We start from the raw sequence: 14,103 nt of genomic DNA on the forward strand, positions 1-14,103 counted from the left end.
TTTGGTCGCAGTACCGCCACTTCTGCTCTGGAGTGAACACGCTTCCCCTATGAGAAAAAGGAGCAGCGCATGAACCGAACGCAACACGCGAACCGAACGGTTCGGACGGTTTTCATAAACCGTTTCATCCCTAGTCATAATAGATGGATTTTCAAAATGGTTAGAACCATTTCCAGCTAAGCATCCAGGTGCTTTAGTGGGGGTAAAGGACATTATTCCTAGATATGACATTCCTGAGAGGATATATATAGTGATAATAGAACACATTTAGTTAACTACATAGAAATAAAAGATAGTAGTACTGTTTCGCATACATTTATAGAATCATTGTGCTTACAACACCTTAAAGTGTTGGACTAAGTGAAAGAATGAATGGAAAAATAAAAAAACAGATTAAAGAAACCGGGAGATCTAATTGGATTCATCTATCACATTGTAAAATAGTCATTATGTCTGAAAGCTCGGACAGGGGAGGTGATTAAAAGTCTGATAATAGGATGAACTCAGACATTTAGAGTCCGAAAGTCAGTGAAGAAAAAGATGTAAACCAAATCAAGTAGCAGGGTTGAAATTTCAGTCAAGATGAACTGGTTAAAGTGTTCCATCTGCCGTTTGTGCTCACACTTGTGTCAATAATTCTTCTTCTTTTTTGGTATGTGCTTCCAACATGGAACAAAAAACAGATTGTCAACTGTTAATTTGACTTCCAGGTCTCTGATACCCCAAACATTTTCATCACAGTCTCCAATGGAGGTGTGGAGACATCTAATGATGGTGCACTACTGTGAGAATGTAGACAGGATCAAATACATCCATTATAATTTCCAAAGGCTGGCAATTGGAAACAAAGTGGTTTTGAAGCGGTTCGTGATCAGCTGGTTACAATCACCCTTATGGTCTTCCAGAACAGGATTGCTATTGATATGCTGTTAGCAGAGAAAGCTAAGCAGAACTAGACTGTTGGTCAGTTGCAGGAGGACATGAGGCAAGCCAAGACTGCTGCTGCTCACCTCTGAGCCCAGGTGGATGAGACGGGACGCAGAGCCTCCCGGATGGAGCAGCAGCTCTCAGAACAAGACGTAGAGGCCAGGGGAGTGGCATACCTGTGTAGGGAGTCTGAGGAGCTGTGGGTTCTGACCCATGACCAGGAGCACTAGGTGGCCCAGAGCCAGAGGGAAGCTCAGTGGAGCCAGGCTGAGCTGGCCAGCCTGGAGGCAGTGCTGGCTTCGCTGCACCTACAGCAGGGCTGCTCTTTGGCTGAAAGAGAGAAGCCGAGCGTCTTGGGGAGCACCTGAGCTGAGACCGGGAGGAGTTATCTTTCTTTGATGGCCCTAAGAGCTTCGCACTAACAAAACCTCCACACAGAGCTGCTGGACCAAGTCAACCAAGCCACAAACGTGCACAAAGAGTTAAAAAGATAGAGTGCGCTGTTGGCAGCACTGGAGAAACAGCTGCAGGAGAAAAACTCATTGTATGGCCTTTCTGTCCTGAAGAACACCAGGCTGGAAAAAGAGCTGCAGGAGAAGAAAATACCAGCAGTGTAAACTAGGCTTGTCCCGATCCGACGTATCGGATCGGGACGCCGATATTGGCAAAAAAATGCATATCGGCAAAGCATGTAAAATGCCGATCCAGACTACCGATCCAGTTTTAAAAAAAAAATCCGGTCCGTATTTTCCAGTTTCGCCGATTGAAACGATCCATTCCACTATTTTGCGCCAGTGTTCCCCTGTTTTGCATTTTTATTAAAACTTACAGTAATACTTGCACCTTTAACTGTTTACGGTTTTACTGCTCACTGTGCAATTTCAGATTGCTATTCGTAATTTTGTCCAGTTTGTGTTTATCTCTTAATAAACAGGTAAGTTTGTTGTTACCAATCATTGTGTTTTATTCAATCTCACCTAATTTAGCTGGCTAGATGTTATCAAGAGTACTAAAACCCTTTTCAACATGAGTCTTACAACTAAGGCTAAATACTTTAACTTAAACTTAAATACATGCTCGGATAGGAAGTCCAAAAACAATATCGGTATCGGATCGGAAGTGCAAAAACCTGGATCGGGACATCTCTAGTGTAAACAGTCCCACCTGAGCAACAGCATAGACATGAAATTCCCTTTTCTGTCTGAGTGTAAATGTATTGAAGCTGGAAATCATGTGAAGTGGAGTTTCAAGTGAAAATCTGAAGATGGTTAATACATTAAAGATGGGGGGACATGTTGGAGCTATTTCATTTTATTTTATCTTATCCTGTATTAAACTTTTTTATTCTTTGTATTATCTGTAGTACACTCTTGTGAAAATATCCCTTTCCTTCACATGTATAACTCAAGGTTGCTGCCTGCATAAAGAAATGTATGTGTATCCCTGTATCACGGTGGAACTCACTCCCCACAAATACCTTTAGAGTTGCGACTTGATCTCTTGTAACTAGGGAGTCCCCTTTTTCCAGTAAAGTGCGAGGAAGACAGCAGTGGTGCTTCAGAACGGTGGGAGATTGTAACTGATGACACCTCTTGCCGGCTCTCCTCACGAGTAAAAATAATTTAATGTTTCGTGCCATTCTTCCCCAGGTTTTTTGATGAGTGTTTGGTTGCTTAAACCTAACACTAAGCCAGGAGAACGATCCAGTACAGTTGTGGTAACCTTTCTGGAATTTAAAGTTAAAGAAATTATTCTGAAGAAACCATGGGAGAAGATTATTTTTGTGGCCCATAAACCTATTTTCTTTGACCACGACTACCCAACGGAAATAATGCAAGTTCAACGCACCTATATTCCCATTAAAAAAGTACTGAAAGAAAAGTGCATTTTGGTTCCTGAACCCTTACACCAAAATGCACATCTTTTGCAGCGACGGTTACCAAAGCTACAGCAGTGCCAGAGATCTACACCCTAGGGTGGAGGTCTAGCGACACCTAAGGGGTCCATGGAGGTACTGTATGGGGGGTCGTGAACGTTTTGGTTGATTAGACTTTTTTTTTTATATTCCTGCAACAATCTATTCCACAAATTCAAATGTCTTTGAATGCACATTAACACGAATTCAACACACTGTAGTAAACAGATAAATGGAGGCAAAAGATGTCTTTCAGTCATCAATTCACACATTCAGCGACACACAGGAGCTCTTTCAAGCTGGGCACCGTTTCATTCAAAACACCTGTCCCATCAACCTGGAATCACCCATCTGTAATAGAGTGACTATAGGACCATTTTGATATAACACAATTTCATACAATATATGTAATTAGGGGGCCCCTGCTCCATCTCGCCATCAGTTTGAGGGTCCTTGGCCTGGAAAATGTTGACCCATACCCTAGGGGCTTCGACGTTGGATGGCAACGAGTGGGTAATGGCGACCCAAAGCTAAAGCAGCACATACGTGAGAGACTACAGGAATTTCAGAGAACTTAACGAAGTCGTCCATCGAGTGTGGAAGGTAACAAGTTCCTGCAGAAGGTTCTTAGTGACATCTAATGTTAGCATATAGATACTCTTAATCCAGTTGTAATTTAATTTTATATTCGGACCAATGCAAACACAAATACCAACAAGGGAGTTAAAGAAAGTATGTTGGAAAATGCTAGATTTGATCATCCTATAATAGGCTGGTCCAATAGTTTGGAGGCATGCCCTCACCGACTGTGAGGACTCCCTGGCCACCCACCCAAAGGGTTAATGGGGGATGTGTAGAAGCGGCCCCATGACAGCTGTTCAGTATTCTACTTGTTTTACCTGTTCAAATATTTTTGTTCTGCTGCTTTGTTGTTCTATATGTAGGACCAACTCTGCCATAACTAAAAATAAATACAGAAATAAATAAATGCTCCAAAAATAAATAAGCATACAATTAATTGCCCCGCAAAAATACAAATGTAGGTAAAAATTAAAGTAAACAGTGAGACATAAATATATATATATCTTTAAATTAGCTTCTTTGTTTATTTGCCTTTGCAATAATTACCTTATTTATTGTCTGTTATATTCTTCAACTTTACTTATTTATTACTTATTTTTTGAAGCATTTATTTATGTGCATGTTTAAATATTTTTGCCTGGTTTATTCTTCCTTTGTATTTTTTTATGCTATTTATTTCTTCAACACTATTTATTTCTGCTTGTCGTATTTACATTTCTGTATGCATTTCTGCATCATTATGCATACAAGTAGGGGTGTGTCTTAAGGGCTCAACTTCTCCCCATTGGTTGGTTAGCAGCCAATAGCCACAGTCGCAACACACATGGCTACCTACGATGAACTGGTCAGTGAGCTGAGACATTTAGCAACTGTTTTTTAAAACAATGCAAACGTTATAGTATTGACTATATTGTTTTTTTGTTTGGACTAGGCTAGGGGGCCTGCTGGGCTACTGACTGGGTTAGTTTGCTCCATCCCCGGCTGGCTCCGGACCCGGACCCCGACCAGCCCCAGAGCTGATGGCTCGGTTCGAATGCCCGGTCCGGTTCAGTCAGCGGCCAAGCAGCTGACCCCCGAAAAAAATAAGGGTCCCCCTTTTCAGAAACTCAAGCATCAGCATTGTTTTCAAAAACAGTTGCTAAATGTCTCAGCTCACTGACAACTTTATCATACGTAGCCATGTTTGAGACAATCTGGTTGAGGGATATTCTAAAAACAATTAAGAAATTGGAGCAGCAATTCCTGAAAAAATAAATAAATAAATAAATAAAATAAAACATACATAACCTGGATGAGGAAGAATGGGAAAACTAATACATATATCTTTAAGACAGAGTTGCTAAGAGATGGGTCCCCGATCTACAAAACTTTTAGCTAAAACGTTAAAAAAACATCCACCCATTCTTCCATCTTCTTCCACTAATCCGGGGTCGGGTCGCAGTGGTAGCAGTTTCAGTAGGGAGGCCCAGACGTCCCTCTCTCCAGCCACTTGGGCCAGCTCCTCTGGGAGAATCCCAAGGAGCTCCCAGGCCAGCCGAGGAACATAGTCCCTCCAGCGTGTCCTGGGCCTCCTCCCGGTGGGAAGTGCCTGGAACACCTCACCAAGGAGACATCCCGGAGGCATCCTAATCAGATGCCCGAGCCACCTCAACTGGCTCCTCTCGATGTGGAGGAGCAGCGGCTCTACTCTGAGTCATCCCCGGATGACCGAGCTCCTCACCCTATCTCTAACAGAGAGCCCAGACACACTACGGAGAAAACTAATTTCAGCCGCTTGTATCTGGAATCTCATGACCATAGATGAGAGTAGGAAAGTAGATCGACCAGTAAATCGAGAGCTCAGCTCTCTCTTCACCACAACAGAAAACAGCAATCAACAAAAACAAGTTTTAAAATTTTAGACCTTTAAACCAATATAATAACCAATAAACCTGAAGAAACTGAAAAAAAGAAACACTTTTATATCAGAATTAATAGATGAAGATCAGACAGGGTTCATAAAAGGACAGCAGGTATAATATCATAGAATAAGTAGAGAGAAAAATGGAGTACGGTGCTGCTTAGTGTATAAGCAGAAATAGCTTTTGACTGTAAATTGGAACTTTTGTACTACATCTTGAGGAAAATGGGATTCAAGGATAAATCAGTTTGAATTATTGAAATATTATATCAACACCCAACATCTAAGATAAAAATAAAAGGGAATCTTACAGAGAAAATTAGCCTTCTATATAGACATATAGACTCGGAATACAAAAAAAGAAGGAAGAAAGCAAACTGATGTGTCTTCCAGACTGTTCAAAGGTAGATTCTGCTGCCGTTAACTATGCTCTCAGACTTTACCTGTTTGGTGAGTATGACTTATGCAAATTTAGAAAGACAGACACATCCATACTATCCTGACAAAGCACAAGTGCTAATCCTTTTGTTGTGAGAGGGTTATCTTAACAGAAAAGAATGTGAAGTTGAAATGTCAATTTTCAACCACGACCATCTAGTTCATTCTGTTTAAACTTTTGTCAATATTAACACATATGGTACCATCATCAATTTACTGAGGCCTGTATTGTCCCATATTTTATTGTTTTTATGGTACTTGAGTATAATCCGTTTTCTGCTAATGTTGTCTTAGCAAAAAACATTACATTCCATTTTGCCAAACAAGGTCAGAGGCAAACCAAACTATGTTCTGGGGAAAATTATTTTAAACTCAGGATTTTCTGTTTCAGAAAGTTATAGTAAGCCATTATTCTGAGTAAACTTATGACAACAAATTACTCCATGAAATTACCGCGCTCAGTAGCAGGGTTTTTAGAGGTATCCCTGAGTATTTCTTTCTTTTTAGCTCAGATCGGCAAAGGAAAATTATTTCTTTCTTTCAAAAACTGTCTCATTTTAAGTATTTCTAACAATGTACCTTACAATATAAACACATACAGTGTTTTCTGGAAAGTCACAAATCTTGTGATGCTGAAATGCCTTCCGTTTTCATCTGAATCCGCAAATAGCATTTCAGTAGTGTATGTGAAAGCTTTTTACTAGTATGTATGGAAGCTTTTTAGTAGTGTATGTGAAAGCTTTTTAGTACCGTATTTTCACGACTATAAGGCGCATATAAACATATTTTTTTCCCTCAAAATGTGCGGCGCGCCCTATGTGTGTTGTTAATGCGGACGTTTGAGACCACCATGAGAACGTTAAAGGGGGAAGTGTGGGCGTGGATTGTGTATAAAAGAACAGGTATGTGCTTTATGCAGGACTAATCATCTCCTCATTGAGGAGATGATGAAAGAGGGGCTGAGGGAGGTGACTCCAATCTGTGACTCCATGCGTGCCCATCTCACAGTCAATGTGAAAAACATGGTGAAACAAATTAACCCTGTGCTTGCTGTTATTCCGGGAGGTCTGACAAAAGAACTTCAACCGCTCGACATCGGTGTGAACCGGCCGTTCAAAGTAATGCTACATTCACGCGTCTGCTGCTTCATTTTTGCTGCTTGTACCAGTTAGTTCTGACGCGCGGCTAAAGCAGCTTTGCTGCTCACGGCCAGGTTTGATTAATACTTTGTAATAAATACATGAATAAAGCACAATCATACTCAGTTTTGCTCCCGCTCTATTTTTAAATACGCAGTAGAGGTATTTAAACGTAGTAGAGGACATGTACCTGTATATAAAACCCACGCCCTATAGTCCGGTGCGCCTTATGTGTGTGTTAAATACAGAAATGGCACACATAAATGAGAGTGCGCCTTTTAGTACGGTGCACGTTATGGTCATGAAAATACGGTAGTTTATGTGAGAGCTTTTCACTAGTGTTTGTGCAAGATCTTCATTAGGTTATATAAGAGGTAAATGTTTTCACTAGTTTATGTGAGAGCTTTTCACTATTGTTTATGCATGTTTTTTTAGTATATTATATGGAAGTGTTTAAATTAATATGTGTATATGGAAGTTAATTCAGATTTATGTCCCTGGGGGCACCTCATACACATGTCTCTCCCCTTCTCTCATACACACTTTTTTTTTTTTTTTATATTATTATATTTTTACACACTTTCCTGTCAGCCAACTGTCCCAAAAAATAGCCACTATGGCCGTAAAAACTCAAAAAAACAAAACAAAAAAAGAATTACTCAGAGTATCTCAGGTCAGCTATTCTTTCTGAAAACGTCCCCATTAGGAACTCTTATGCATTAGATTAGCATGTCTAGATTGGTCTGGCGCATCTTATAGAAGAGACCCAATGCTTGGTTACATACCTGTGGAAAGTGCAGCCTTTATAACCAATTGGGACACCATCCTTCCTGCAGGGCAGAGGGAGGAGAGAAACTGGATGAAACCATGATTGACATTAATGCAGCTTGGGGAATTTGTGTGGCGGTTTAAGAATGATACACATCTTGCCCTCCAGCAACAATGGATTCTTTTTTATCTTTTTATGATAAAATTTATGATGATTGTTTTGGCTAAAAACAAAAATCATTTAATAAAATACCACACAAATCATTAGTGACCATGTCTTTTTGTTTGTTTTAATGTTTAACTTGTATTACGAAAGGCCATAAACTTTCAGAATTTTTTATAGCAGCCATTATGTCACATAGTCTGATCAAACCTTTCAGTTTGAAATACCAGGAGGGGATTAAGTGCAGCTGCCATTACTTATCAAAAGCAACTGCTTCCAGAAACACTTTGTAAAAAAAAAAAAAAAAAAATCAGACTATTAAATAAGATGTAATCCAGTGAGAGTGGTGTTTATTGAACATATTTCATAAAAAAAAAAAAAAAAAAGGTTTTCATTTTTGTGTTGACCTATACATGTGTTACAGAACTATCGTCTCCATTATGTATGTAGCAAAGGTTTGGGAATGGAATGAGAGCAGTGTCCTTTATCTAAGAACATAGTGTAATATTTTGATACACCTGAAATCATGGATGTCTTCTTGTTTACAAACATATATGATATAATGATGTGGCAGGGTGTGATACTGGAGTTGCATAAAATGCTTCTTTAACTCTGATTCAGGGCCTAAACAACAAGCGAGCCCAGTTGGTAAGCACAGACTTCTGTAACCCTAAGCAAATTCTCTGGTCTTAGTAAGATTACAATTTCTGTCAAAATATGTTTTCATGCCTTATAGTTTTTTAATACTTATACATTATGAAGTGTTATTCAAAGAGTTTGTCTCGAGGAATCTCTTCTCAGGAAAGAATCGGGGAGAAACAGCTTAAAGTTGTAAACACAGAGCTTTCCTTTACAAATGAAACCAAATTAATGGCAAATATATACTATTACCAAAAGATTAAGGAACCTGCTGGTTTCGATATATGGCCTGTACATGATAATCTAGTTCAAAATGGATGAAAACCATTAATTGAAGATGGTTTCCATATATTTACCTAGATCTTAATTTGAATGTCTCTGAATTTGAAAAGAGGTATTAATTTTTTTTTAATAGGAGAAAGTGGCTAGCATTTGGCTTCAAGATCCAAAACATTTGGCTAACTAACCACAGAGACATACCAACTAAATACTAGAAAAGGTGTGGGATGAGCTAGGGAGCAAACATCTAAGTGCCCTCGTTCTAGAGAGAATGTGCAAAAATGTGGAAATTTCTCAACCAGAGATAAGATGAAAGCAAATTAAATACTGGATTCTTCAAAAATGTTAACTGTAGGATCAGGTAATTACAATTAAAATGAGTTTATTTAACATCTTTAACACAAATTCACTCTTAAGAATGGCCAAACAGTGTGGGTGGAGCTGTTTGAATATAGTAGTGCTGTATAAAGCAACCTTACCTGAACTCTCCTGTGCAGAACTGCCTGTTAGGGATTATGAAAAGAATTATAAAATAAGGATCAACATGGTTAAAATAAATTGCATTATACTTTTTACATGTAAAAATAACTAAACTACAGACAAAAATAATGACAACAAAAAAACGATAAGGTACTGTTCATTAAAGGGCATTTTCCTTACCGGAAGTTTTCTGCAGTCTTTGGAACCACATCAGCAAACAGCTCAATCTTCATGCGTCCAACATCCTGCCACACAGTTGACATAATGTTGAGTGCAAGGATGAAAAAAGGAGTAAAGTTATCACATGTTTATTAACTACGATGGATCAAAAAATTTGTACACACCACTGATAAAATGATAGGTTTAATAATTCATGTAACACGCTGGTCAGACTGGTTTAGTGAGTGTAGAGGTGGGAACCAAACAGCAGCAACAAATATAAGGTGACGTAACTTTCATTTTAAGAGAAAAGTCTGAAACAAAACCAAATAAAGCACCAGCACAACAATAACAGACTGCTCAACTACAAAAGGATCTAAAAATTGAGAAATCTTTACTATGAACGATACAGCAGCTACATATGCAGATCGAAAATTATATTTTTACATGAAAAAAAAAAAAACATTCTTTACAAACTAATAATTTAATTTCATCCAAATATTCTTCTCAAAACCTACATGTAAACCACTATCTTGCTAAAACAAGATGATGGTTTATATCAGCTACTTTATTGTGTAAATATACCATCACAGAACAAATACATTTTGCAGAAACCTTCAAAAAAATTTTATGATTGTGCACACCTGCTTAGAGATAAGAAATGACCGCAAATATTAAGGACACAATATTTATTTTACATCCTTAAAAAGTATGCATTGACAATATTGCAGTAAAAAATATATATATATTTTATTTTATTATTGGCTATTAAGCTTTTCTACAAAGGGAATGCAAACCAGAAGCCCTTCAGCTCAGGAAAGGACTTAAATAGACACATATAACTGGAAACTCATTGTTGTGTTAATTTAACTGTGCTATAGATAAGCATTTGACTAGAAAGTATGCGCAATTTCGTATCTCTGTTTTAAGCCAAAGGTTTCAGTGTCGGCTACAAAGGCAAAGATAAGGACTGGTTCAATTTGTCTCAGCATCACAGTGGGTTAAAGCAAACGTTGAAATAAATGCATGATCCCAATAGGGCTCAAACATGTCACACATTTTTACTTGATAAATGTTTGTGGCAAATTCTCATTAAATACTATAGAGGCTAGACCTACCTGGTAGATTTTGTAAAATAATTGGTCAAGTGTGCATAGTTAAACTTCATAAAAGTAGTCATCAAGCTGCATTAAATGGGTGCAAAAATGAACCTGATCATGATTAAGAAAAAGCAACATCAGCTTTGTTAAAAAAAATGTATATATTATCATTGTATTTTAAGTTACAGGTATCTGGTCCAGGAGTTAAGTGTTGCTCTAAATAAGGAGAGCAAATATTTCTCTCAGGGCCTGGTATAAAAAAAAAAAAAGAAAAATCTGTATCAGTCGATCTAGTGACAAGACACAGAAAAATGCATCATTGTGTCATGGCCCCTCAACTGATTAGCAACAGGTTAGAATGACCACTTATAGGAGCGCTTACAACATGCTGCAATCTACAACCTCTAACCGCGGAGGAAACATTTTAGCTGCACCTGGCCTTCCTGCATTATAAGGTTTTAGTCAATTCCACTAAAATCTTCTGGTTCTTCATCCTTGATGACTTGTCTTTGATGGACTGCTATGAAAATGTCTAAATCCCTACGATTTTTAAACCAAATCATATTTCTAGCAGAGATGTGTGATTCATTGCTACTGTGTCCAGTGTTTGGTTTCACCTCAGCGGCATGGGCTGCCATCATCTTTTGTCAAGCGCATTAGAAACCAAATTCATGCAACTATGATAAATTAGCTTTTTAATTTTGTCTTGTACTAAACCCTAATGCACTAGAATTAGTTAGTTACAGCCGCCACAATAAAGATGAAATGCAAAGATAATTTCTTGGTTCTTTCATAATTACCAGCTATAAAAAAACAGCATAAATGACATGTAAAAAAAAAAAAATGGACATGACTTTGAACTTAGTGGCACACAAATTGTCTTTGTACTTTGCTTTCGTATATATTGGATAAACATTTAGTGGCAGCGTGATGATAAAGGACAGCCACAGTGCCACTGGCAGTACAACACTGTGTGTCTGTGTGTTGTAATAAATCCACACTGGATAGAGCACTTTCTAGACGACAACATTGCAAAAGCCTCTCCTTTAAATGCAAATCGCTCAGAGTTAAACAAAAACTGGATCACTGCTCTTAGACAGTACAAGGTGTAAAACGCCAACCTTTAACAAAACCTGTCATAGAAGGATGTGAACAAGTTTTTTTGTCTCTAGGTCTTTGTTTAGTAAAGAAAAGTAAAGTTGTAAACAAAGGCACAAGTGAATTCAAGAAGAAGATGCAGCTTTTATACATAGAAGAGAGAAAATGAGTTTTCTTTATTAGGTTGCAGAAAAACTCCAGGAATTCATCCACGGCCCCATCCCTAACTAAGGGTAAACTATTAGAACTTTCTAATAAAAATAGGATTTTCTAAGAAGTAACCTCAGACTTTTAACATTCAAAATCAGTGTCCTTTTCTAGGAACTTACCTGTAATCAACAAAGCCCACCAACAGGGCGTGATTTCACCCACACAACCTGAACAACAAACCAAAGGAAAAGCTAATCATCCTGAGTAGGAGTTACCTTTTAGAAATTCACAGAAAAAAAAGGTTTCCCTTTGTAATTTGAAACTAATCTGAAATAGGAGGAGCCATAGGAGGAGGTCTTTAAAAGAGAAACCACTCCACCTGAGGATAATATTCTCAGAAGAACAAGCAATGCACAGCTTCCTGCTAGATGGGCATCTCTGCTGAAGCTCCCTGAACTACAGAACAAAAACACCTGGCAGAAAGGTAGAGTCTCAATGATCATCTCGATTTACATTTAGTCAGACACCTTAAAAGTTATTTGATAAAGGGCATTGGAGGATTACCTTTACGAGTGACCGAGGCTAAAGTTTTATATGCGCTACAAGTCTTACTATACTGGTGTGACAAGATTGATTGTTATCAAATTGGCTGCAGCAGGAAAAAAAAACATTGTAACACAGATCTGAAGTGGAGAAACACAGAAGGCAATTTAGCATTTACTCAAAAAATGTATACCTACTAGTCTCTTTCACACTAGGATCCTAATATGCAAATCATGGGGACCAACAATTATCCTGATGGACTAAACAAAGAATTCGTGTCATGCCTCCAAAACACCAACCATTAAACATTTCAAGTTTTACTTATTTGTATTTCTGTTTTTGAAGTAACTTTTATAATCCTTAGAGCCGTTTTTGCCCTCGGTCCTAGTTAATGACCTTAAATGAGTAAAAACAGAATATTTTTCTCTTATTTCTACTCCGTTTACATTTTAGAGATGCTCACATGATTCTCAATTAGACAGAAAGTTTTTAGGAAATTATTTGACATTTTTCAGGCGCATTCATTATTTTGGGCTTAACAGTATCTACACAACAAAATTTAAATATATGCTTGATATGTGCATTTTCATGATCAGTTTTATCCATAAAAAAATTAATTAGAACAATTTATACTCCACATTAAATTTTGCCAAAATAAAATAGAGGGAATGCAGAAAATGAAAATCTTGGACTTAATAAAGGCATTTTAAGGTCTAAAATTGAAATTATTTATTTTTTTCTTTTACAATGTTATTGTCTTTGAAGCCCAGTGGGCATGCAGAAGATAGGTCAGGTTTCAAGAGCAGGAGGAAATTGCTCTTACACCTTTTTTCTAATGTCAACAGCTTTAGCATGCCATAAGACTGTTGCAATAGTTAATCATAGACTTCATCAGGTGTTAAGTGTAGCAAAACACTCAACAAACCCTGCTCTAAATCCCACTCATCAAAAAGGATTTAGAGCTGCAAATAACAAGAAAACAAATAATTTTTTGATTGATTATAACAGGGACAGATCTGTTATATTTGAAAACTAGAAAATGAAAAAGAAAAAATCTAGTTAGACAACGGTTAGCAAACAGGCTGAAAAACAAATTCCAGATTTTCCTGCAACAACTGCAACACTTTCTATAAATGTAAGTGATACCAAAAGAGATTGCGCCACCCACGGTGAAATGCAAGCCAGTGTAAACATTGCAATTGAAGGACAATTTACTGGCACCATAATGACTCTAAACTTTAAATTAGGCCTTCTTACTGACTGCTCAGCAATCTTTAATGTATTAGTATTTTTTTCCTACATCAAGTCAGGGAAGTTATTTCCAGGCACACCAAACAAATGTTCAGGTGCATGTTTTCCGTAGATAGAATAAGTGACACAAAGCACAAAGTCAGGCTGTAAAGGGAAGAATTTGTGCCTAATGCCTTTTTCTTTAGTTAAAAGGAGGTGAGTAAATATAGTATGTAAACAAGAAGTTCAAAATCTGAATTTTTGTAGATTAGGGCTGAAAGAATTAATCAGATTAATCATGATTAATCTATTATTGAAATAATTGTCAACTAATTTAGTAATCAGTCACTAGTTAAATGGTGTATAGAGACTCTAAAACATTCCTTTAGCTAACAGAGCGACCCATTCTAGATTGTGAAAAATATATGTAAAAAATTTTGTTTTATGCTCTATCCTACGGAAGAGGATTAGGGCCACTGAAAAAAAAAAAGTTAACTGATTTTTTTTATTTTATTTCAGTATAGTATGGGGAAAAAGTCAGAATTCTGACTTTAATGTCAGAATTCTGACTTTATTCTCAGAATTCTGACTTT

The 14,103-nt window shown here is 37.5% G+C and overlaps 2 protein-coding genes across 2 annotated transcripts in view; one reads left to right on the top strand and one right to left on the bottom strand.

Annotated features, from left to right (window-relative positions):
* The window catches only part of ppih (peptidylprolyl isomerase H (cyclophilin H)), a 36,786-nt gene that overhangs the window by 7,305 nt on the left and 15,378 nt on the right, over nucleotides 1-14,103 (bottom strand). Inside the window, exons 2-4 of the mRNA XM_015377707.1 lie at nucleotides 9,411-9,475; nucleotides 9,230-9,253; nucleotides 7,687-7,731 (exon numbers count right to left, since the gene is read on the bottom strand). Of these exons, the coding sequence (XP_015233193.1) occupies nucleotides 7,687-7,731; nucleotides 9,230-9,253; nucleotides 9,411-9,475 (134 nt within the window). The remainder of the gene's footprint in view (nucleotides 1-7,686; nucleotides 7,732-9,229; nucleotides 9,254-9,410; nucleotides 9,476-14,103) is intronic.
* LOC107086627 overlaps nucleotides 12,138-14,103 on the top strand; it is a 5,474-nt gene continuing 3,508 nt past the window's right edge. The window contains exon 1 of the mRNA XM_015377706.1: nucleotides 12,138-12,221. The gene's annotated coding sequence lies outside the window, so the exon portion shown is untranslated. The remainder of the gene's footprint in view (nucleotides 12,222-14,103) is intronic.

This window comes from Cyprinodon variegatus, unplaced genomic scaffold (genome assembly GCF_000732505.1).
Source record: "Cyprinodon variegatus isolate N-32 unplaced genomic scaffold, C_variegatus-1.0 Scaffold158, whole genome shotgun sequence".
NCBI classification, from domain to species: domain Eukaryota; kingdom Metazoa; phylum Chordata; class Actinopteri; order Cyprinodontiformes; family Cyprinodontidae; genus Cyprinodon; species Cyprinodon variegatus.